General features: G+C 55.2%; 3 protein-coding genes and 1 long non-coding RNA gene across 8 annotated transcripts; 2 read left to right on the forward strand and 2 right to left on the reverse strand.

The window, feature by feature from the left end:
- Positions 1 to 31: 31 nt before the first annotated feature.
- On the forward strand, positions 32 to 13,357 carry KYAT1 (kynurenine aminotransferase 1). 5 transcript variants are annotated; one of them, XM_005234008.4, is made up of 14 exons: positions 32 to 161; positions 5,076 to 5,197; positions 6,958 to 7,016; positions 7,967 to 8,117; positions 8,427 to 8,576; positions 8,952 to 9,038; positions 9,150 to 9,278; positions 9,611 to 9,731; positions 10,395 to 10,471; positions 10,730 to 10,819; positions 11,170 to 11,356; positions 11,558 to 11,634; positions 11,854 to 11,940; positions 12,360 to 13,357. In XM_005234008.4, the coding sequence occupies exons 2-14, from the start codon at positions 5,114 to 5,116 to the stop codon at positions 12,426 to 12,428; spliced, it is 1,368 nt and encodes a 455-aa protein (XP_005234065.1). In that variant the 5' UTR covers positions 32 to 161; positions 5,076 to 5,113; the 3' UTR covers positions 12,429 to 13,357. The 5 variants fall into 5 exon arrangements, with proteins under 5 accessions (XP_005234065.1, XP_027637636.1, XP_027637639.1 ...); XM_027781835.2 differs by lacking the exon at positions 32 to 161 and adding an exon at positions 3,008 to 3,138; XM_027781836.2 differs by lacking the exon at positions 32 to 161 and adding an exon at positions 3,177 to 3,407.
- Positions 2,083 to 5,057, reverse strand: LOC114011211 (uncharacterized). Its single transcript, XR_003553060.2, has 2 exons — positions 4,289 to 5,057; positions 2,083 to 2,287 (listed from the first exon to the last, which is right to left on the reverse strand). It is a non-coding gene; the product is annotated as an uncharacterized LOC114011211 (long non-coding RNA).
- A 571-nt stretch (positions 13,358 to 13,928) lies between the features above and the next one.
- Positions 13,929 to 19,110, forward strand: SPOUT1 (SPOUT domain containing methyltransferase 1). The gene is made up of 12 exons (XM_055820442.1): positions 13,929 to 14,008; positions 14,080 to 14,122; positions 14,215 to 14,337; positions 14,498 to 14,657; positions 15,265 to 15,354; positions 15,690 to 15,739; positions 15,979 to 16,109; positions 16,538 to 16,610; positions 16,977 to 17,075; positions 17,770 to 17,872; positions 18,416 to 18,563; positions 18,732 to 19,110. Exons 1-12 carry the CDS (start codon positions 13,970 to 13,972, stop codon positions 18,804 to 18,806), a joined length of 1,134 nt encoding a protein of 377 aa, XP_055676417.1. The 5' UTR covers positions 13,929 to 13,969; the 3' UTR covers positions 18,807 to 19,110.
- Positions 19,111 to 19,507: 397 nt separating this feature from the next.
- Positions 19,508 to 21,695, reverse strand: ENDOG (endonuclease G). Its single transcript, XM_055789671.1, has 3 exons — positions 21,035 to 21,695; positions 20,804 to 20,913; positions 19,508 to 20,242 (listed from the first exon to the last, which is right to left on the reverse strand). The coding sequence occupies exons 1-3, from the start codon at positions 21,521 to 21,523 to the stop codon at positions 19,957 to 19,959; spliced, it is 885 nt and encodes a 294-aa protein (XP_055645646.1). The 5' UTR covers positions 21,524 to 21,695; the 3' UTR covers positions 19,508 to 19,956.
- Between the last annotated feature and the right edge of the window lie 691 nt (positions 21,696 to 22,386).

Raw genomic sequence — 22,386 nt, forward strand, 5'->3', positions numbered from 1 at the left:
CATCTTTGTCCAGGGCGCGGTCGACGGGGGCGAGTGGGCGAGGTAGAATTGGGAAGCGGAAAATGAGGGCGGGGGCGCCATCTTGGTGCGGGGCAGCGCGCAAAATGGTGAGCGTCTTAAAGGGGATGCCGCATTTCAGGAGCTGAGCGCCAGCGCTTGCTGTAAGTAACTTTGGCGCCCAGAACTGATTATTTTTGTCAAAGAACCCCCCAAACACTCTTTATTAAGGTTTATGACCTAATCGTGATCAAGCCTTCTGTTATTATTTCATGTAATATAGTACCATGTGTAGCCATGCTGTCCTGTGGCATTGAGGGGTGGCAGCCGCTGTCCCCCGGGGAGGAACTTGAGGAAAGGCAGGCCTGCCATGGGCGGCTTCAGGCCCTGATTCGGGCTGGTGTCACAGAAGGGTAGAAAATTGCATCTGCCATGCCCTGACACCGCACTGTTTCTGTTTAAGCCCCTTGGCATGGTTAAAGACGCGCAGAACTGGTGTGCGGCACCCCAGGCTGCAGACAAAAAGGAGGCTGCGTCTTTCCTCGTTAGGGCCCTGCCTCCTCCCAGGTGATGTTAAACCCTTTCCAAAAGGGTTACAATCCACTTCACCTGCCTGGCTCTGGCTGTGCCCGTGCAGGAGGTCAGTACAGAGCCAGGCCTCACACGCCCATGCCCACGCAGAGCTCTGGTGGGTGCCTGGTTCCTGTCCTTCAAACCACTGAGCAATGACCAAGGCCACAGGCATCACTCACACTTAGGGACCAGGGGCACGTGGTCCGGGTCAGTGGAGAAGATCTGGGGAATGTTTCACTGGATGCCTCAAATAAAAAATAGTGGATACAACTACTATCAACAGTAAGGCTAATTAACAATAAAAGAATGAAAATCATTTAAGCTGCAGCTTTTACCACTTTCTTCCTTAAGAACCAACCTATGTGACATTTCTAAAGTGGAATATTTTGAAAACCCCATTCCCTTTCTTTAACAACAGCTCACTGAACTAAGCCCACAGCAAAATCAAGCATGTGTTTCCTCACGGCAGGAATAGTAACACTGCTGTGTTATGATGATACATCCAACAGTAATTTTGTGGTACCTGAAAAAAGCAGGCTGATTCACTAGTGGTTATTGTTGTTTGGCTCACTCACTGGAAGATACTGGGCAGCATCTTTTTTTTTTTTAATTCATAAAAGATGGTTCAAAGTCATGCATTATAATTTCATTAGTGTACAAGAGATAGTTCTGAGTGGTTAAGTGCAGCCAGTTTAAAATTGTATACACCAGTGATCACTGTTACAGTAAAATAAGCATATCTGTGGCTTTCTAGGAACATCGTAGGTCTTAGCATCCTCCTGTAGCCACAGGCACAGGACTGCTACCAGAGGAGCTATGATCCCACCCACCAGGATCAGGCAACAACCTGCCTGTTGTAGCCACTCACAAAACCAGTGCAATAGCTAGATTTAAAAAAAAAAAGAAAATCATTAAGAAGAAATGTTTGTGTCCAGATGCACCTGCTAAATTCAAATGACCTGCAGAAAGAAAGGGTCCTAATTTTCCTTGAGTTTTACAATACAAACTCCAAGAAGGTTAGATGTGTCCTTTTCCTTGCTGGCCGCATAGATATTATCCAGCAATTTCAGCTGAATTTCAAGAGGACATGAAGGTAAAGTAACATGTTACTGTTGAACCAACCAATATAAAGGCCAAATCCTGCCAGAGAAGGTGGGATCTTGTGCTCCGGTCCATCTCCTCTCGTCCCCATTCCTCTCTGCTCTGCTCCCTACCTGGATCTCTTGTTTCCTTGCAGTGCCTTTAGCACTCAAGCGCACCCTGCCCTGAGCCAGTTCAACTCACGGACCTTACAGAAAATTGTCCGCTTTTCTGTCAGTTGGCTTTTTGCCAGTTTAGTTAGTCAAGTGAGCTCAGCTCAGGGGTAAACAACCACCAGCGAAGGTGCAAGGCTGGTGAAGGAGGGGGCAAAGAAAGCATAGTGAGGACGGCAGGACGGAGAGGATAAAATGGCGTTGAGCTGTTAGATGGCTCAGGATGTACCAGATGCATTGTTACAGGAGCAAACACAAGTTTTCCTTCCATCTGTTTATTTCAGTGTTTGGGTTAAACAGCGGTTTAGAAAACAGAGTTCGCATCTGCCTGCGCAGACATTCCCTCCTGCTTAGTCATGGCAGGGGTGCTGTGAGCGCAGTGGCCAGACATGGGGTTAGGATCCAGGAACCTTTGGCACAGCGGATGTCAGCCGCTTCCTTTCCTTGTGGCTCACTTTTTCCAGCTGTGAAAGGGAGACAGTAAATACTCACTCAGGAGACCCACACAACCTGATTCATCAGTGCTTGTAAAGCCTTGTCACAAAAGGAAAAGGGAAGCCAAGAGAGGATGATTTGCGCTCTACGCCTCACTGCAGCAATTGTCACCTCTCAAACAACTGACGGAGAGTTCAGCGTCTGCATCCCTGTGCTGAAATCCCCCTCTGAGGCTGCTGTCTGTCTCCCAGCCCATCCACAGCCCAGGGGTCAGACAACACTGCAAGATCCTGCTTTAGGTTGTATTGTGACAGTAGGTCGTTACCCTCATGCCTCCACCTTCTGTACCTGTGATCCATTCTCCAATAGTATTAAGCCTGCAGGGTAAAATATTTTAGTCTCTGACTCTAATAAATTAAGAAATAATTTTTCAAAATGACTGAACACTTCACTCAAAGGGAAATTCCCTGCCATTGTCATGCCAAAGTAATTATAGCCATACCACAAAAATTATCCCACTATAATTACGGTGGTATGATCCTCCATCTGAACAATATGCTGGGCTATTTTCCCAGGCAGCTAAAACCCTCTAGCAGCTCTGACTCTGAGCCTCTGGAAGGGACCTGTGTCCCAGAAGCCCTCTCCTCCCTCACCCTGGTGATTTAGAGAGCAGCCCAAGATCTCTTTTTCCCCCGGTACGATTTTCCCCCTCGGAGTGTTGCAGCTCGAGTCCCACCTTCCTGCAGCCTCCGACTCCTCCCAGGAAGTCCCAGCTGCAGATGGAGCCTTTCAGAGGCAGGGGGAGGGCAGCATGTGTGCAAAGGCAGCCTGGGCAGTTGTGCCAGACTTTCCAGCATAAACCAGCGTAGCGCAGCTTGATGTAAGTCAGTTTTACCCCCACTATCCCATCTGGGAGCTGCCTTGTGCCTGCGTGTGTGCGCTTTCTGGCTGTTGCTGCTGCATTCGCTCGTGCTCCCGCTGTGCTGTGGCCTTGCACCCCGTGGTGTGAGGGGTTCAGGGGGACCCTTGTCCCCAAAAGTCTTTCGGGTGCACCTGTGAGCACCCAGGCTGGCCAGCGCTGCGGAGGTGCTTGGTGAGCAGCGGGACAGAGGAGACGGCTGGTGCCCGCAGGCTGCAGGGCAGGAGGTGGTGAGTGACCGGTCCCCACCATGACCTTTCAGCTGTCACCTCCAAAATCCTTAGTGTGCTCCGTCCTGTGCACCCTGCCAGGGCAAGAGGTGCCCCGGCTCCTGTCCAGGGAGCGTATGTACAGCATAGCCTGAAATGCCCCACCAGGTGAGAGGCTCCCTGAGCCCTTCCCAGGCTTTCCGGCTCTGGTGGCTGTCCCTGCTCCAAAACATTCGCCAGGGCTGTGGCGGTGAGGCAGAGCCCTCTGCCCCAGCCCTGCTCGGCTGCTCCCACTAGCAGCAGCGCCCTGACCCTGGTGCTGCCTCTAGTTCTTTGCAGCAGCCTCGTGCACAGCTCTTACACCTGCTCCTAGTTCTCTGTAATCTGTTGAAGCCCTCTTTAACTACCACACTTCCATTTTGTCACCTGCAGAGTTAGTCCCCTCATTCCAGTACTCATTTGCTTTGCATCCCAAAGCAGTGTCCCCCCACATCTCAGTATTGGCCCCAACATGCAGCTGTCCTGCACACAGGGGCAAGGTGGATATTTCACAGTCCTGACTAATATTATGCTGTGGCTTCCCATTTTTCCATGAATTGTGCTGTTTTGTCCCACCTGGGCAAAGAGATGTAAAACCCCACTGGTTTCAGCTGGCAGCCACTTTGGACTTTTGTTAGAAATAACACAAGATGGAAACCGTGGGGACGTACATCCTGCATGTCAAGGTGGAAAGTGCACCTAGCAGTACTGAGAACTTTCCTGTGGGCTGGTCAGCTTCAAACCTGTTTTAATTTACTTTTTGGCAGCTGGGTAAATTAATCCATGGCTGGTCAAAATAAAGGCACGTGCGTCCTCCAGACACACCACTTTTACCTCAAGTACCTAACGAAAAAATAACTTACTTTAGCTTAAATGCTGCATGTTTAAGCAATGTTGTAGAATAGTTGAGGGGGTCTGAGGTGAAGGAACAGGCAGCAGCAGGCACAGAAATTAAGTTGTCTGGGGCCTTGAAGGAAAGGTAAACACCAAAATCACTTTGAAGATGGAAGCTGTCATCTTGTCAATCAGAGTAAGACTTGTGACTAAACAGCCCAGAGCTGCAGCAGCTGAGAGGTCAGAGAGTCTCAAAAACAGCAGTACTCTTGCTTTGATTTTTTTGGTAACCTTAAGAACATGAAAAAAGAGATGGGTTTGTGTGGCACATCCCTAAGGCCCCTTGTTTCACTTGCCAGCCCCAAGAGGCAGGGTATTCAAACAGCCTGGCTGAGGCACAGCCCCAGCAGCCAAGAAGGGCAGAGGCAAGAGATACCTGGGATAAATGAAACTGGATGGGAAGCTGATATTGAATACAGAATTCCCAGAGGATGCCCTCTCAGTGGTGTCTGTACCGCTCCCCCCAGCGCAGAGGAAAGTGGGGAGAACCTGGAATTCAGGAGAGAGGAGGCGGAAGCCATGGTTGCCCATGGGATCCCGAGTCTGTGCGTGTCATGGGTACGAAGTACAGCCCTGGCACTCTTTGACGTTGCAGCGACAACATGCACCTTGTTCCCCTTTTTCCTTTCTGTGGCAGAATGATCACAGCTTTGGGTCTGGACCTGCCTCGGTCCTGGGTACACAGAGCATTTGCTTTACTCCTGCAGCCATGGAGTGCTTGTCTTACTCTTCTGCTTGTGTCTGAGGGAAATGCAGGCCTGTGCCCGTACCAGTGAGACAGCAGGAGCCGTGGCATGCTCAGGAGAGCAGGACCGTCTCTGCGTCACTTCTTGCTGAAGAGAAAGAGCAGCGCTGGATATAGCTCATACTCCAGTGAGGTATTGAATGCCCAATGTGACTGTTTCTGGCCAGCAGCCTGGTCCCTGGCTGAGGCTGCAGCCCTGTGGAGCCCAGGGAACTCACTGCCCAGGAACTAGCCTTGGCAGGGAAGGTGGTTAGGACACACCAGGAAAAGTCACACTGGTGCAATCTCCTCTGTACCTGCTTATTTCCAGGTAGCCTATTTAAAGGAAACGTAAGTGAGAGAATATCTTTAATACAGAACAAAGCTCATGGTGGGGTTGCCCCATCTGATGGTCTCTTCTACTAAAGCTTCTTGGGTTGCAAAGTACTTGGGAAATATCAGCATCCCTTTTGCAGATACAAACATGCAGAGTGAGGAAATCACATGTGGCAGGGAATCAGCGGTGAAAGGTTGTGGCCACTTAGTCTTCTACATTTGCAATCAACCATCCTGTCTGGCTGCCAGGCAGGTTGCAACTGGAGAAACTCATCATTTGGTTTGGGGAGCAGAATAGACTGACAGATTTGGGGGCTGCATGGCCCCAAGACCATGTTGCTCCCCAGCCTGATGGGTAGCTGCCCACGGCAGCATCACTCAGGCTGGGGATGGCATGGGTGGGACATCAAAAGAAGAAAGTAGTTGTCATTTTCCTGCCTGAAAAGGCTGGAGCAGACAAAGCCTTTCCTCAGAACTGGGAATTTCTAGGCTTAAATCATCTTTTTCCCACTGACCCCCATGACACTTGCCGATGCTGTTCGTTCTCTGAACTGTGGCCAGCAGCAGCCTCACTGCAAGAGAACTGTTAATATTTCACCTCCAGCTTTTACTTTCCAAGCCACAAATCCTTCTACTCCAACCAAAATCAGCTCAGGCACTGGGTCTTGCTGACCATAATATCTGTGAGCTTGTACAGAAAGAGCAAAGCAGGGGGCTGGGGGAGAGGAGTGGGGCTCCCTTAGGCACATCTGACTTTCTCCCACTGTGCTTATCCGACCAGAAGGAGGACTTTGCTCTCAGTGTCTCCTGTTGTCCTTCTTCCCACCCCCCCCAGCCATGACGCACATGGAAACCAGATACCAGTCAGGCAGACAGTACCTTGGTGCCTCTGTACATCAGACTGACCTGTGTTGTGCTCCCCTCTTGCCTGTACCCTGTTGCTGCCTGTTTGTGCCATGAACTTTAGGCGCAAAAGACAGCATATTGTTTAGGATCCAGAGCAACTCCCTTCACCAAGCGCTCCAGCAGGACAAAGGAGTAAATACTTCTGCTATTCCATAGAGCAGTGTGGAGTAAAAAAGTTTGTTATTCTAGGAAAAGGGGATATTTTGTGGCCTATAGAGAACAAGGAGGTCCTTCCAATGGAGGACAAGAGAGGCTATGGCAGGCAAAAGCCTGAGGTCTGGGGTCGTTGGCCTGGCTGTTACAGGTTGGCTGTGGTCATTTGACCTGATGATTTATTGCAGCTGAAAATGAGGTGTAAGGCACTGCCAGCTCCCCAGTGAGTGTACACACACTTCTTTTGTTTATCTGTTTTCTCAGTTCTTGTTGAGACTTGTAAATGAAACATCCTTCTCTGCCAGCTCTTGTCTGATCTTTCACAAAAAGTGCATGAAGCTTTTTCCAGAAACCACTGCAACAGCGTTACTGCTCTAACATCGGTCAGCAACCCATGAAGCAATACTAAAGGGCACACCTTCTATTCAGAAAAGCACACCTGGGGAGGCCACATCCCCTTCGCACGCAGCCCCATTGCCGTTGGTAAAAGCTTCAGACTCTCTTTTTCTCTTTTTGCAGGCAGAAATGTCAAGGCCAGTGCAAGCTCGGAGGCTGGAGGGAATAGATAAGAATATCTGGTGAGTTAAGAGAATATCTGGTTTACCCTGATGGTAGATGTGGTTTTAAGCAGCCTAACGCCAGACAGAAACCACTGCACCCTCACAGCACAGAGCAGCAGTCTCCCTTGGCTGCTTTGCATTTGTTCAGGCAGCGCACAAAAGGGCAAGTTTGTCCCTGGAGATTTTACCCTGGCTCAGTTATGTACCTGCTGCTCCCACTTCGTGCTGTATCAGGTGCTCTGCACCATCCTGCAGGAAGGCAGGCAGGACTGCCTTGTAGTGTGTTGCACCCCATCCAACCATCCACCTGAATGATCCCAGCAGCACCCAAATCTGAGCCAGGTGGTTCAGCACGCTAGCTGCAGCCTGGCATCTGCTTCAAGTCACTCTAGGACACTGCAAGCAGAGAGGCAGGCAAAGGGATGCTGCAAATGCGATTCCCAGCCTGCCAGGCACAGGTTAGCATTGGAAAAGCTGCGTGCTTGAAGAGATTTAAATGGGCTTTCCCCCAGTGCCCTGCTCTGTCTGGTTTCAAGGCACAAACTACCGATGAGTTCAGCCTACCTTTCCCTCTGCAGTGTCCTTCAACATGCCTAGTTGCTAAATTTTGCAGAACTGGCATGAGCTTGAAAACCTCTGAGTCCTCTCCTGCTCGGTCTGGTCTGATCAGAAGTGGTGTGCAGCTTCAGCTACGACCGCACACCCAGACAACATAGTGGCTGTTTCCTTCGAGAACAATTAAACAATTAAAACCACCCCCCAATGCAATAGTACCTCATCCTTGGTTTAATTGAAACAGGTCTGAAGTGACCTGTGCTCGGTCCTGTCCGCCTGTGAGCAGTGGGATGGCTTTGCAGGAGGGACACCAACCTTGGTGACTTCAAAGGGATGCTGGCAAGCAGAGCTGGCGCCAGCACGCTGCTCAAACCCTCTGTAAATGCTTCTTTCTCTAACTTTCTTCTCTCCAGGGTGGAGTTTGTAAAGCTGGCTGCCACCTACTCCACAGTGAACCTGGGACAGGGCTTCCCTGACTTCCCTCCCCCCGGCTTTCTGAAGGAGGCATTCCTGAGAGCCCTCAGCGAGGAGAACCACATGCTGCACCAGTACACCCGTGCCTTCGTGCGTGGACAGACTCCCTCACCCGCAATACCTGCTCGCTCTCTGTTAGCCTTGGCCACTTCAGGGCTTATCAGGCAGCAAGAAACAGGGCAAATCTCATGAGGCAAAACACACATCCACCCTCAGCCTGGCCCCCTGCACCCAGGGCTATAACGCCCTGCTTTACCAGGGCGTTTGGAGCAGCCAGGCTGGAAGATGCCCCGCACGCTCCCTCACAAGGCACTTGGCTGCCCAGGTCCCTTCCAGGGTCTTACCCATGTCTTAGAAGGCTTCTGCAACCCAGTTCTGACCCCTTCTCTTACCCCACAGGGCCACCCACCTCTGGTGAAGATCCTAGCCCAGTTTTTTGGGAAGCTGCTTGGACGAGAGCTGGATCCTATGACCAATGTGATGGTGACTGTGGGGGCATACCAGGCCCTTTTCTGCTGCTTCCAGGCTTTCATTGGTGAAGGCGATGAGGTAACCCAAGATTTGGGCTTGTTGCACTGGCAGCTTTCCCCCAAGGGAGCCATTCCTGGCTGTGGGTCTGCCAGCAGCTGTAGGATGGTTTTCATTGTCCTTTTCCAAAGCAGAAGCGGTTTATCCCCATTCTCCAGTATCTGAGCTTCTAAAGGGAAAAAATTATTTGCTGCAGCACACTGTCTCATTTCTGCATAAAGCAAAATAACCGTTTTACCCTGAGCAGTGGTGTTCTTCCCTGGCACTGCCAACAGGCAACGCAGATTCTCCATTAGAGTAATTCAGGGATTAAAATTTCCCGTCCCTCTCACTGCTCTCTGGGTCTGAGAGGTCTGAGCAGGGTTAGGAGGGCATGACATGTCCCTTTTCTTCTAGGTGATAATCATTGAGCCCTTCTTCGACTGCTACGAGCCAATGGTGAAAATGGCTGGTGGGACAACTGTGTTTGTGCCGCTGAGACCGGTGAGTGGGTTGGAGCAAAGCTGTCAAGGAGGGAAGAGTCATAGCAAAGCAAGCGAAGAGGTGAGTGCAGAGGTAGCAAAGCAAGCCAAGATTCTCCTTTGTTCTCTCTAGAAAGCTCCAAAAGATGGAAAATTGATGTCTAGTGCAGACTGGCAGCTGGACCCAGCTGAACTGGCTTCCAAATTCAGTGAACGGACAAAAGCCATCGTCCTGAACTCACCCAACAACCCTCTGGGCAAGGTAATGCCTCTGGCCTTGCTGTGACTGGCCCCAAAAGCTGCTGGGGTGCTACAGCTCACCTGGCCACATTTGCAGTGTAGCAGTCACTCAACCTTCCTCGCACATAAGGGAATGGGTGTTGTGGGAGCATCACGTGCTGCCCTCGCTCTTCTGGTGTTTTTAAGCCTGATCTTCTGTGCCAGCAGTGGCTTTGCCCTGTCAGACCACTCAGCCAGCTCCTGCCCACCCTGGCTTGGGAGGTGGTGCAGGCAGGGTGCACAGCTTTCATGGAAGGGCTGGGACAGGAGGGGCTCAGAGGCGCTCCTGCCGCATCTCTGCTCTGCTCCCTGCAGGTGTTCAGCCGAGGGGAGCTGGAGCTCATTGCAGAGCTGTGTGTGAAGCATGACGTCCTGTGCTTCAGCGATGAAGTGTACGAGTGGCTGGTCTACGATGGGAAGGAACACATCCGCATCGGTATGGAGAATGGCTTGGCTGAGCCTGGATATCTTCTCTGGGTACAGCAGCTTCGGGGAAGGAACTGGTGATTTAACTGGGGTCCCCTGGAAATTACACGGGCTGCCTGCCCACATGATGCTACTGGGCTTGTATGCCCCTTAGAGGTATTTTGCTGCACTTCAGTCTCAGCCTCCAAGCCAGGTCTTAAACCAGAGCCTTGACTTCCAGAGCCAGTTAGAGGGAACAAAAGAGCTTCACAGCATGAGATCCGGAGCAAAGAGCCCTTTGGCTTCAGTGAAACTGAATTTTTCCCCATACTTTGTAAACTCACAGTTTTCTGAGTGTCTCTAGTTTTGGAACATCCATGTCAACATGATTTCAGAGGCATGTTCTTCCTGTTGCAATAACACCGTCTTGCAGGGTGATGGTGCTTGGCACCTCTGGGAACCCCTGGGGCTGGGTGCATGCATATGGAAACAGTTAGTTATAAAGAGATGCTCTTCAGAAGTCCAGCTTCCTGCTGGAACATGCTTTGAGGCTCATCCAGGTGAAAGATGTGCTGTGCACACAAGAGGTCACCACAGGTTATAGTGGTCAAAGAGCTCCCACCGTCATTAACACAGCCCGGAGGCAAGCATGCTGAGCTCTGCCATTGGTGTTTCTCTCTTGTTCCATGGCCAGCCACCTTGCAAGGGATGTGGGACCGCACGGTGGTCATTGGGAGTGCTGGGAAGACCTTCAGTGCGACTGGATGGAAGGTGAATTCCCCCATGCGGCACCTCGTTGTGTCCCCATACCTGTCCCTTTGCTCCAGGATGTGGGTCCCGTCACCACAGCACAGCACTGGGAACACTGCTGCTGCGCACTCAGCTTTGAGCCTCAGGGTCTGAAAGTACCAAATCTGCTTTATGATAGCCCTGTCTGGAGAATACAATGAAGGCAGCACAGGCAAGTAAAGGGGAGCCCGAGCAGGTACCCAGAGACTCACCACCTTCCCCCTCCTCTCCTTGCTGCAGGTGGGCTGGACCATGGGACCCAACAGGCTGCTGCAGCACCTCCGCACTGTGCACCAAAACTCAGTGTACCACTGTGCCACACTTGCCCAGGTAAGGTATCTCCCTGCAAGTAGCCCTGCAATTCCCAAACCCCCAAAGCAGGGGTGACAGAGGGTCCTCCTGCCCGTGGCTGACCTGAAAGGCCAGACAGATGAGACAGGTGCCCCGGAGAGGCCTCTTCCCTTCTCCCTGCAGTTGCCCCATGTCTGAGAGGAAGGGGAGAGGCCAGCCTGCCTGGGCTATATTCCTTATTTTGCACTGACAAGCCTAAGGGGCCAGTCAGAGGGGCTGGAGGCAGAGAGCTCCCTAATCATCAGTGAATTGCATCGGAGCAAAGACTCCAGTTCCCAAGCAAGCCTTGACCATCTTCCCACCAGGCACTGGCTCCTCTCTTCTTGCAGGAGGCTGTGGCTCAGGGTTTCCAGAGGGAGCTCATGCTCTACGGGAAACCAGACAGCTACTTTGTCCAACTGCCCGAGGAGCTGCAGAAGAAGAGAGACTGGCTGGTCCAGAGCCTGGATGCTGTGGGGATGAAACCCATCATCCCTGAGGGCACCTACTTCTTGGTGGCAGACATCTCCAAATTCAGTGAGTCAGCTGCAGTTTTGCGCAGGCAGGGCTGAGTGTGGCAGGCCAGCTTGGAGTGGTACCACTAGCAGGGACAGGAACCTGCAAAAACCACCACCAAAGTGCGACGGACAAGAGCGTGTTCCCCAGCGGCTGTGCGTTGGGGGCTCAGCTGGGGCACCCGGCAGCAGCCCCAACCTCTGTGCTGCTTTGCTTCTGCAGGATCCAGCGTCCCCGATGTCCCTGACTCCGATGAGCCCTATGACTCCAGATTTGCAAAGTGGATGGTCAAGAACAAGGTAAATGCGTCTGGCCCTTTCCACCGTGATTGCCGTGGTGGGTTTGTGCCCTCAACGCTGACTGTGCTCATGGGAGCCAGCAGCACCACACCGCTGCTGGGTCTGGCAGCTCATGGCCCAGGGCTGCCTGGGGCGGTCAGCATCACCCCTTCTGGGCACAGCGGGCTGCACGCCAGCCCGGGATGGGTAACTGCAGCTCCGCATGTTTCCCCTTCCCAGGGACTTGCTGCCATCCCGCTTTCTGCTTTCTACTCTGAGGCCCACAAGAACAACTACAACCATTTCATCCGGTTCTGCTTCGCAAAGGTGAGACACACGGCAGCACGAAGGAAGGTGAGGCTGGGTGTGCTAATCAGGGCTGGTGTAACAAGCTAAATGCCAAGAAGTCAGAGCACCTTGGGTGTTAGAGCCTAAGCAGGGCACCACAGCTGGTCCAGTGCCCTCCTGCAGACACACAAGCCGAGCCGGGGGCAGGTGCGCCAGCGCCATCCTAAGCTTTCTCCCATCAGCATCTTACATCCTTGGCCAAGGCAGGAGTCTTCTGGGTGTACGTTTAACTGCCCAGCAGCTATGGCCACCCTGGCGGTGGCAGAACCTGCCTCATATTGAACCTGGGGCAGTTGCAGTGTTCCAGAACAAGAACAGGATTTTTATATGGATGACTGCAGTGAGGGGAAGGGGGATTTGGCTGAAAGCCACTGACTGAACCTGCGGTGTTCGTTTAGGAGGAAGCTACACTGAAGGCAGCAAATGACATATTGCAAAAATGGAAACAGGAAAAAACCAGTCCCTGAGCACTGGAGAGAGAACCAGGCTCTTCATGGTCCTCACCTGCCCCAGCTGCACTTCCTCCACTTCCTTTGCTTGGCTACAAACTTTGATACATTCTTATTTTTGTGCTTTCAACCACATTTTCTGTCAGACAAAAGGGTAAGAGGTTTGCCAGGCGCAGGGTCTGTGGGACATTGTCACTGTGAAATGATTGTGCTGTTCCTTGCAAGAAAAAGTGAGTCTTTGTGTGCACTGACAGTATTCAATGTTTCTTCTAACGTTTGAAGACTTTGCTCATCAGTTCTGGGATGCGTACAGCAAGACACGAGGTAAGGATGGCTCCTGGGGTCTTTTCCACCACCAAATTCTGAAAAGGTGCTTCAGGACCTACCTTTGAGGGCATGCTGGAGGGGTTGGTGTGCCTTGTCTTGTTCCATCTCCTCACTCATGTGCCCCAGCATGCAGGACAGCATTTCCACCAGCACCTGCGTTCCCGTGGGACTGTGCAGTGTTACCACCCATCAGTAGGCTGATTCCTCTGATCCTGAAAATTATAAACCCAGTGAAATACTGTTTCCCATAATTAACAATTTTCCCATTATTTTTTTCTGTGCATCTCTGGGAAAGGTGACCACAGAATTGGTAACTGGTTTCCCCCAGGAATGAGGCTTTAATAAATACCCCGGCTATTGCCAGACCTTCCCTGTGCACCCCCAAACTATTCCTGGCGCTTTGTCAGGGCTTGGCAGCATCGTCCAGGCTGCAAAGCAAAACCTCCAGACTTTTGATGAGCACACACTGTGGCCAGGCAGGGCGGGCACAGTGGCCTCGGGCTGCTCCTGCTGCTGGATAAGAACATAAAGCATCGTCATCAATCATGCAGGAGTTATGTGCAACAGACCATGCAATAACTGTTTGTGGCAGTTAAATTATTAAAGTGGAATTACTGCAATTACTGAAGAGTAGATGCCTCTGTAATGATTATGGGGCTGATGCAGCTCTCCCAGAGAGCCGCCAGCACCCCTGCAGCATTTGCAGCGGGATCCCATGGCGGCGGCTGCTTGTCCCACGGCCGGTAGCCGCCCCGCAGGGGTTTGAGTGGGGCTGCAGCCGGTGGCACCGGCCACCCCTAGGGCCGGCGGGAGATGGGGGGATGCGCCCCGCCGGGTGGGTGAGGGCGCCGCTGAAGGCCCTCGTGCACGCATCTGGGCCAGAGGCGGGGCGAGCTGTGGTCACCGAAACTGACAAACCAACATCAAGATTAACGCAACACCCGCAGGGGCAGGGTGCACCTGCCCATCCTCCGACACGCACGCGGTGCGGTGCAGACACCCGCAGGCGGGGGTCCTGCTCCCCCCGGCCACGCTGAGCTGCGCCGCGGGACTCCCCCGGCCGCCCACCCTCCCGCAGAGCGAGGCGAGCGCTGCCTGGCTTCCCAGTACGCGCGGGCAACCGAAACGCTGCCCCGCCCGCCCACTGCCTCACGTGACGGCGGCCCCGCCCCGCCGTGGGCGGCCCCGCCGCGCTCCGGCCAATCAGCGCTGAGGGGGGTGCGCGGCGCAAGATGGCGGACGGCGGCGTGGGGCGGCCGCAGGGTCTGCAGGTGAGTTGGGGCCGGGCCTGGGGCCTGGGGCCGGGCCCGGACCCGGCCGTAACCGCCGCTGTGTCCCGCAGGCTGTGGAGAGGAAGGTGGACTGGCGGCGCTGGAAGCAGGAGAGTAAGGCCGGCGGGAAGGGCCGCCCCGAGCGCTGCGGGCCCCGGCGCCCCCGCGGCGCGCTGCTTGAGGCGAGGTGCTGTTGTCCCTCGCAGGGAAGGCGGAGAAGAAGAAGTGGCGGGAGGTGAAGCTGCTGAAGAAGCTGGAGAAGCAGCGGGTGCGGGAGCGGGAGCTGGCGGAGAAGCAGGCGGGGGAGCAGGAGCCCAGCGCAGACCGAGGTGACGCGCGATGGGCGGCCCCGGCGGGGGCGATCGCGGCCCTGGGGCGTCCCGGTGCGGCCGGGTCGGTTTCAGGTTGCGAGTGGGGGGGCGCCCGGCGGGGAGGTGCGGGGGGCGCGGCTGTTGGGCCGCGGGTCCCTCTGACGGTGCCGCTCCCCAGGGCGGCACCACACGCTGAGCGTAGCCCTGCCAGGCTCCATCCTGAACAACGCCCAGTCGCTGGAGCTGCGCACCTACCTTGCTGGCCAGATCGCCCGGGCCTGTGCCATTTTCTGCGTGGATGAGATCGTCGTGTTTGATGAGCACGGAGAAGATGTAAAGTAAGGAGGAGCCATCATGCTCAGAAAGCATTGCCTCTCTGCTTTCGGTTTCTTCAGGCTTTTATTAAGCTGAGACCAGGAAAGAACCATGTGGAGCTCAAGCAAATGTTTGAGCCTCTCTCAAATGCCAGGACTACAGGGAGCCCTGTGCTGCTGGGCAAAGGGGTCACCTTAACTGCCCACGGGACTAGGATCCTTTATCCCAGCATAGGGATGACAAAGCAGCAGGAGGTCAAGTTCTGTACTCTTAAATCTTGCTGTGGAGGGGGCAGGGCAGGGCTATATCCTTACAGAACAGGAATTCCTGTCCTTCAGCTTTTTACTTGGACCTGCATCGGCATTAACTGGCCAAGCCATGCGGTCCTGTAGCATCCAACTGCCAGGTTGTGTCAATACATAGAAATCAAAAAGCTGGAAAAGGTACTCGGCTGGCAGAGAGCATTCCAAACATGCTTTGTTAACAGTCTCCACCTCTGGAACAGCCCTTTTACAAGGGGTGGAGGGGAGGGTTGTGCTGCTGTTTTCAAACTAAGGAGCATCTGCTTGGTCTTCTGGAGGCCTGACCAGCCTCATGCCAACTTCGCAAGCTGTTTGCTTTCTCTTTCAGGAGCGTGGAGGGGGACTTTGATGGAATTGGGAGGAGAGGCAAGGCTTGCGTGCAGCTGGCTCGGATCCTGCAGTACTTGGAGTGTCCTCAGTAAGTCTACCACTGTCAGACTACATCACGTCTGCATCAGAACTGACTACTGTGGGCACGTCATGCTAGAGGGCACAGAGGCAGGAGGCAAATTCTGTTTGTGCCACATAATTATGCGGGAACACGAATATCATGGTTTCACCTGTCTGGTTCAGGAGTTTAACTAAAAGAAGAGCAGTGAATGCAGGATACAACCTGCATGATACGTTAGGGGCAGATCAGGGACATGAGGCAGCTAAGCGTGCTTTTCTCTGTACTCCGCTCCTTTGAGTCAGAACAGGCCTAGAACTGAGGCTTGGATTCTCTTTTCACATTTCAACCTTCTCTGGTAACAGGTACTTGAGGAAATCCTTTTTTCCAAAACATGAGGATCTGCAGTTTGCAGGTAACGATTCAGTTGTCTCTGTTGCCAACAGCACGTTGGCTGCCCCTGCCTGAGCTCTGGCTTGTTTTGCACAGATGCACAGTGTAACTTGCCCCCGCTTCAGTCAGAGTGGTGGTGAGGTGCTGTGCTGGCTACACTGGGCCAGAGAGGGAGGGGGCAGCAGAGCAGCTGTACTTAAACCTGCGTTCCCACCTATTACGTCCTCTCCTTACTGGTTGCGTTCCTCTGTGCTGTTCTAGGGCTGCTCAACCCCCTGGACAGCCCCCATCACATGCGTGTGGATGAGGATTCAGAGTACCGAGAAGGGGTGGTCTTGGACCGGCCAACTAAGCCAGACAGAGGCTCTTTTGTTAACTGTGGGATGCGGAAGGTACGTCTGTTACCCACAGATCCCAAAACAACTTCCTCTGTCTCTGGCAGATTTGAAGCAGGCAAGATGGGTACTGCTGGCATGAAGTGGTGGGCTGGCATGAGGTTTAAATGCTGTTGCTATCTTGTCCCTCCTGGCTCGTCAATGTTTGTGGCTTCCCAAGTCCTGGTGGGCCTGCCCGTTCCAGCACATCATTGCTTTGCTACTGGAGTTGAACCTTTAAGCAGCAAAATAAGTCTCAGGCTGCCGACGAGCCGCCCTGAGCCTGCTTTGAGCCACACAGGCCCTGGTCACAGAGCTCCTCATTCCAGCTCCAGGCCAGAACAGACACCCATTTCCTCAGTACTAGAATGTCTTCCATCCTCCCCGTCCATCCCCACCTTCCCCAGTACTAGAATGTCTGATGCTGATGGTGACTGTCACTGCAGGAGGTGCAGATCGACAGACAGCTGAAGCCTGGACTGCGAGTCACTGTGCGCCTGGCAGAACCCCAGAAGCCAGGTAACCCACTGCCCTGCTCACATCTGTAACCTTCAGTCCTGCAGGGGCTGGTCCTTTCACATGACAGCCTTCAGATTACTGATGTTTGAAGATAGTGCAAAGCCGCAGGGTGTCTTTCACTCCACACACCATTTTAGTATCACCCTTACCATACCTCCCTAGTTAACTAGAAAGAGCTCTTACTGGTCAAAGAGCTGATAAACAGCCCTGTCCTACTTGCACGCTTACTGGAATGTGCTCAAAAGGGAGGTTCTGGGTTGTACACCAAGTCGGTGCCCTGCCCCAGGAGAAACTGCCATGCGTGGCTGGTCACATCCAGCTCACTAGGAGGTCACAGGGCTGTTAATCCCTTTGCTTCCCTTTCAGAAGCCAGAGTGCGGAAAGGCACCGTGGTGTCCACACACCACCCTCGGACAGTCTCAGGCTTGTACTGGGGTTACAGCGTCCGCCTTGCCTCCTGCTTGAGTGAGTATTCACAGGGATTCTCTGCTGTCTGCCCTGGCTCTGCCTGGGCTTCCACACCAGCTTCAGGCCTACTGGCTGCACACCTGCAGCACACATTATGTCTCTTTCTTAGAAATCTCTCATTTTAAAGGCAGCTTACACACGCAGCTAGCAGCTTTGCAGCAATGAAATGCAAGGGCTAAAGCTAGGGGTATTAATCACCCCAAGTGCCACCAGTACTCTGCCCTGTACCTCCACTCGTCATTGCTCCAAACGTCCACGTTGTAGCAAAAGACAGGAGTTCGTGCTCTCCATCTCCAGCCAGTACATCTCCATTTCCATGATAACTACCTCCCACTCATTCACGTCAAAGCCGGCAGTCACATTTGAGCTCAAAAGCCCTGCAAAATCCTTTTCTTGTCTTTTGGTTGATTGGACTTCCTAGGAAAATTGTAAGCTGTTAGTCAAGGAATGATTCCTGGCACCTGTTTGAGCTTTGAGGAGAAGGTGCTGCGGTGAAGTGTGCTGGAGACTCCTGCAGCAGGGAAAGTGCATAGGAAAGACAAATATTTCTTTTGTTTCCTGATGCACTAGTGGCACCAAAAAGCAATTCCTTTGGCTGCTACCTCACTTGTGGGGCGTCAGCCTGTCCAGGAACCACGCTGCGTGGGTGAGAGCACCACATAAGTAACCACACATCGTGTTTGTTTTGCAGGTGCTGTCTTTTCAGAGTGCCCATTCAAGGAAGGCTATGACCTCTCTATTGGGACCTCAGAGCGGGGCAGCTCTGTAGATCAGGCCACTCTCCCATCCTTCAGGTTTGTGTCCCACTGGCTTGGCCCTGTGTGGAGCCACCAGAGGCCTAGTGCAGCCACAGAGCTGCACTGCGGCACTGCTGTCCTCCCAGGCAGGAATGCTCCTAGACAGAAGCGCCTGCAGGCCCCCTCCTGTGCTCTGCTGCTTCCTTTTATGCCAAGGCACGTTCCTCTGCATCAGAAGCTGGGGGAGTACCCCAGGACAAGGCTGATTCCTTTCCTGTCTCTCTGGAGTTGGGAGCAGGGACTGTCGCGTTGGCAAAGTGCCTTTGTTAGAGAGGCCGCTGGAATGGATAGTCAGCAAGGGACACAACTCGCTGCTTCAGCGGCACAGAGGAGCTTGAACACAGACCCAGATACTCAAAAGAAACAAGCCTGCTTCTTGCAGATCAACTTAAAGAGAACTGTTCCTGCGAGGCCAGTTCTTCACACGCTTGAAGGCTCAAGGCACACAAGCAGTGCTCCTCTGTACAGCTTGCGGCATCTGCCTCGGGGCGGGCATAGGGGCCACGTCCCCTCTCAGCCTGTCCCTGTGCTCTCCCCTAGGCATGCCCTCGTCGTGTTTGGAGGTCTTGAGGGCTTGGAAGCTGGGGTTGACGTGGACCCAAACCTGGAGGTCACAGACCCAAGCGTCTTATTTGACTTCTACCTGAACACTTGTCCCAACCAAGGCAGCAGAACCATCCGGACAGAGGTAGGGCGGGTGGCTAACGGGGTGTGATGCCCGCGTGCGCAGAGCACTGCTGCAGTTCCACCTCTGGCAGCAACAGTTGTGGCCCCCATGTTGTTCCCCATGGCGATGCCTTGGCAGAGAGCAGCTGGCCTGCCTGGCAGTTCTGACTGCCGACTGGGTCTGTTCCAGGAAGCATTGCTGATCTCTCTGTCTGCGCTGAGACCCCACATAGATGAGGCCGTGAGGACACCCAGCGCCAGCTGAGGGAAGGAAAACAACTGACCTTGCTGAGGTCTGCCATGGGGAAGCAGCTGTTCAAACGTGAGGTGCTGGGCAAATCACTTCCAAGATCCTGGTGGGGCCAAGACGCAGCGTGACTGAAGCTGGCAGCGCTGCTCGACCCAGCGCCGGGCTGCCCTTGGGAGCAGCAGGTCTGCGCCCTCCAGCCTGCACGGCCTGGCCAAGGGCTGGTTGCTGCCCCTCAGCAGCTGAGACAAGGGCTGGCACCAGCCCTGGGTCACAGCAGTTCAGGTGTCTGGGGTGGGGAATAAAGCAGTACAGAACCTCAGCTGCCTTGAAGTCCATGTTTGGGTGGGTGCTCAGCGTGCAAAGATCCTGCATGCTCAGTGCCTCTAGAGCCGTGTGGCCCTCAGATTTGAAGGACGTCAAAGCTTAATCCTTGTGCCAAGAAGCTGTTCCTGTCTTGGCCTGACTTCTCCCAGCCCCCTTCAACTCCAAGTCTTCATCCTCACCAACAGTAGGAAAGGCTGGAGCCTCTGTTGGGCCTCAGCACTAAAGCACATCAGCATAGCTTGTTACAGTTCAGCTCTATCTGTGATGCCTTAAGCTCTGCCTACACTGAGCTCAAACAGGAAAGCAGCGGGAAAAGTTGGCTCTGTCCTCCCCTCTTCCTGCCGGGATATTCAGAGCTTTGGTAAGAGCAGATAAGAAACACCCAATACTGGTGATGATCAAAAGCTTTACTGCTAAAACCATCTGCTGAAAGAAAACAATCACAGAAGCCTTTGGCCACAGAAAGGCGGGAACCTCTCCTGTCCTCCCCCCCTGCAGCCATCCTTCCCCGCTTAGCAGAAATTAAATTAACTTCCCTTTGTTTTAATGAGCCACACACAACCCAAAGGGAACAATTACAGGAGCATGGTCTGTGTGGCAGAGCAAGAGCAGATTCTGTAGCAGGCTGCTAAAGTGAAGTGCCTGGGAGCCTTCTGCAGGACCTGCCCTTGAGACCTGCTGCATGGCGTGTTCCACTGTTATGCAGGATGAGGGCAAGGGTAAGGAGAAGCATTGGTTTGATTCTTATTTCCCACCTTTAAAACTGCACAAAGAACTATTACCCTGCAGGCAACTGCTCTTGGTCCTTCCTAGGGGATACCTGGATTTGCTTAGTTGGGGTTCAACGCTGGTTTCCAGCTGTGATAGCTTTCAAGTTACTTGTTCTCTTCAGGATGTTGGGGACAAAGAGAAGCCCCGAGGCTCGCTCAATACTCTCAATAGGAACCAGGAACCGTTCCAGGGGGATCTTCTCATCCACGGGGCTGTTTGGCATCACGTAGGAGCGCAACTCTATCTCCCCGCTCTCCTTTTCCAAGATGAGCACCTTGAAGAAGTGGGTGGGGACGGCTACGTGGTTCTTCCCGATCACCTGGTACTTGACATACATCTTCCCGTCCGCCTCCATCCTGCACCAACAGCAACGCCTGTGTTACCTCCTAGTCTGGTGCCACGTCCACCCCCTCAGCCCTCTGCCCCCGAAGCAAGCTCCCACCCCACAGGACGGCAGGGAGCAGCCCCACTTCTGCAGCAGGGGTGCAAACCCACTGCTGAGACGGGGGCTACGTGACACAGGAAGGCTGAGCTGTGTGTCGGCTCTGCGCCCCCATATCCCTTCTCCCCTGCTCTCTCCCTAACAGCCTTCCCAAGCGTTTCCTGCTGCTGAAGAGACCCCACACGAGACGGCTGCGCTTTAGCACTGCGTGAGGGTCTCTGCAAGCAGAGTCACAGTCTGAAGTGGAGAAACAGCCCACGAAACAAAACCTCGAAACTCTGTGCTCAGAGGCCTGCGGTCTAACCCGGTAACTACCGCTGCGGGCGGCGGTTACGCTGCAGCTCCAGCTCAAGGGGGGCAGGGGCAGGGTGACCCTGCCCCGTGGGAGCTCCTTCCTGCACATCGCCCCGGCCAGGGGTGCAGGGGGTGCCCCCTCTGCCCCTCTCCTCCCCCCGCGCTCGGCCCCCGCGTTTACCTGGGCAGGTAAAGCGGCCCCGTGCAGACGTAGACGTCCTTGTTGCTCCTGGCCAAGCTCCTGCTGTACCGCTCCAGGCTGTTCCAGGCGTGCGCGTTCAGGTGGGGGTCCTGGCCCGGCCGCGGGGCAGCAGCCGGTTACTGGGGGCCCTCCCCGCTCCGCCTCCCCGCGCCCCCCGCGGGCCCGGCTCCTCACCCCCCACCCCCCCCGGCGGGCCCGGCGCGGCCCTACCTGCGGGGCCACGTTGCTGAGGTAGAAGGTGTCCTGCATGGCCTCCTGGCTCCAGCGGTGGTTGGCGGCGGCCGCCAGGTGCCCGCGGTCGAAGCCGCTGCCGCGGTAGTCGGCGTTGGTGGCGCGGTGGTACTCGTGCACCGAGTCGTCCTCGCGGAACACGCAGGCGGCGCGCTCCGAGGGCCCGCGCAGCCGCTCGCGCTCGAGCCGCTCGATCACCCAGAGCGCGCCGCGGCTGCGCGGGTCGTAGCACAGCAGGTAGGAGCCGCGCGCGCGCAGCTGCGCCAGCCCGGGCAGCCCGTACTTGGCCAGCTCGCCCCCCGCCGCCCCCGGCGGGCCGGCCGCCGCCACGGCGGGCACCACGGGCAGGCGGCCCAGCAGCGCCGCCACCGCGTCGCTCTCGGGCCGCCGCCGGGCGCCCAGGGCCGCCCCCAGCCCCGCGCCCAGGGCCAGCGCGGCGCCGGGCAGCAGCCACCGGGCCCGCAGCATGGCCGTGCGCTGCGCCGCGGGGCGGGGCGGCCGCCGCTTAAAGGGGCCGCGGCAGCGTCGCCCTCTTAAGGACGAGGGGCGCCGGGCCGGGCAGGCCGCGACCCCCGGGCCCGGCGGCGGCAGAAGCGGCACCGGCGGGGCGGGGCTTGGCTGCGCAGGCGGGAGCACAGCGCCGAACGGGGAGCCCCCGCGGCGGCGAGTACAAAACCGCAGCGGGGGCACCGCCAGCCCCTCCGGGAGCGGCGGCGCCCCCGGGGCGGCCCGCGCCCCCCGCCCGGCCGCGTAACCCGCAGCCGCCCGCTGGGGCCGGGGCAGCGCCGCCCAAACGGAGCTTCAGAGGAAGCGCGGATGAGCCCGAGGGCGATGGAGTGACCTCGACGACCCGCGCCGGCGCCTCCCCCACCCAGGGCACACCCAGCCCCGGCCCTCCGGCATTTGTCCCTTCCCACCTGCCCAGGCACCCCGGCCTCTCCCAAAGCGCCGCTGCCCCCCATCCCGCCCGCTGCCTCAGCGTGAATCAGCCCACGTTAGGTCACAAAATCCAAACGCAAAATCAGTGTTCTGAGTGACCGCCGTCAACAACTCGATGGCCAGCACCCTCTTGCTTCTACCCCCCTGGCAAAGCCACCACGTTTCCCACAGCCCGAGCTGCAGGGTGCTGCAGGCAGAGCGGCCCCTCTTCTTCCCAGGGAAGGCTCGGCTCCCCTGCATCCAGCACAGCGTCCCCTTTTTCCTCCCAGTTGAAGATGGGTCCCCCTTCCCCTCCTGGCAGCAGCCACGCCTGTGAGCAACGCGCTGTAACAGCCACTTAAACATCCTCTGTTTGGGCCCCTAAGATAGAAGGGGTGTCCAAGGCACCACAG

The sequence above is a fragment of the Falco peregrinus genome, chromosome 1 (assembly GCF_023634155.1).
Source record: "Falco peregrinus isolate bFalPer1 chromosome 1, bFalPer1.pri, whole genome shotgun sequence".
Taxonomy (NCBI): domain Eukaryota; kingdom Metazoa; phylum Chordata; class Aves; order Falconiformes; family Falconidae; genus Falco; species Falco peregrinus.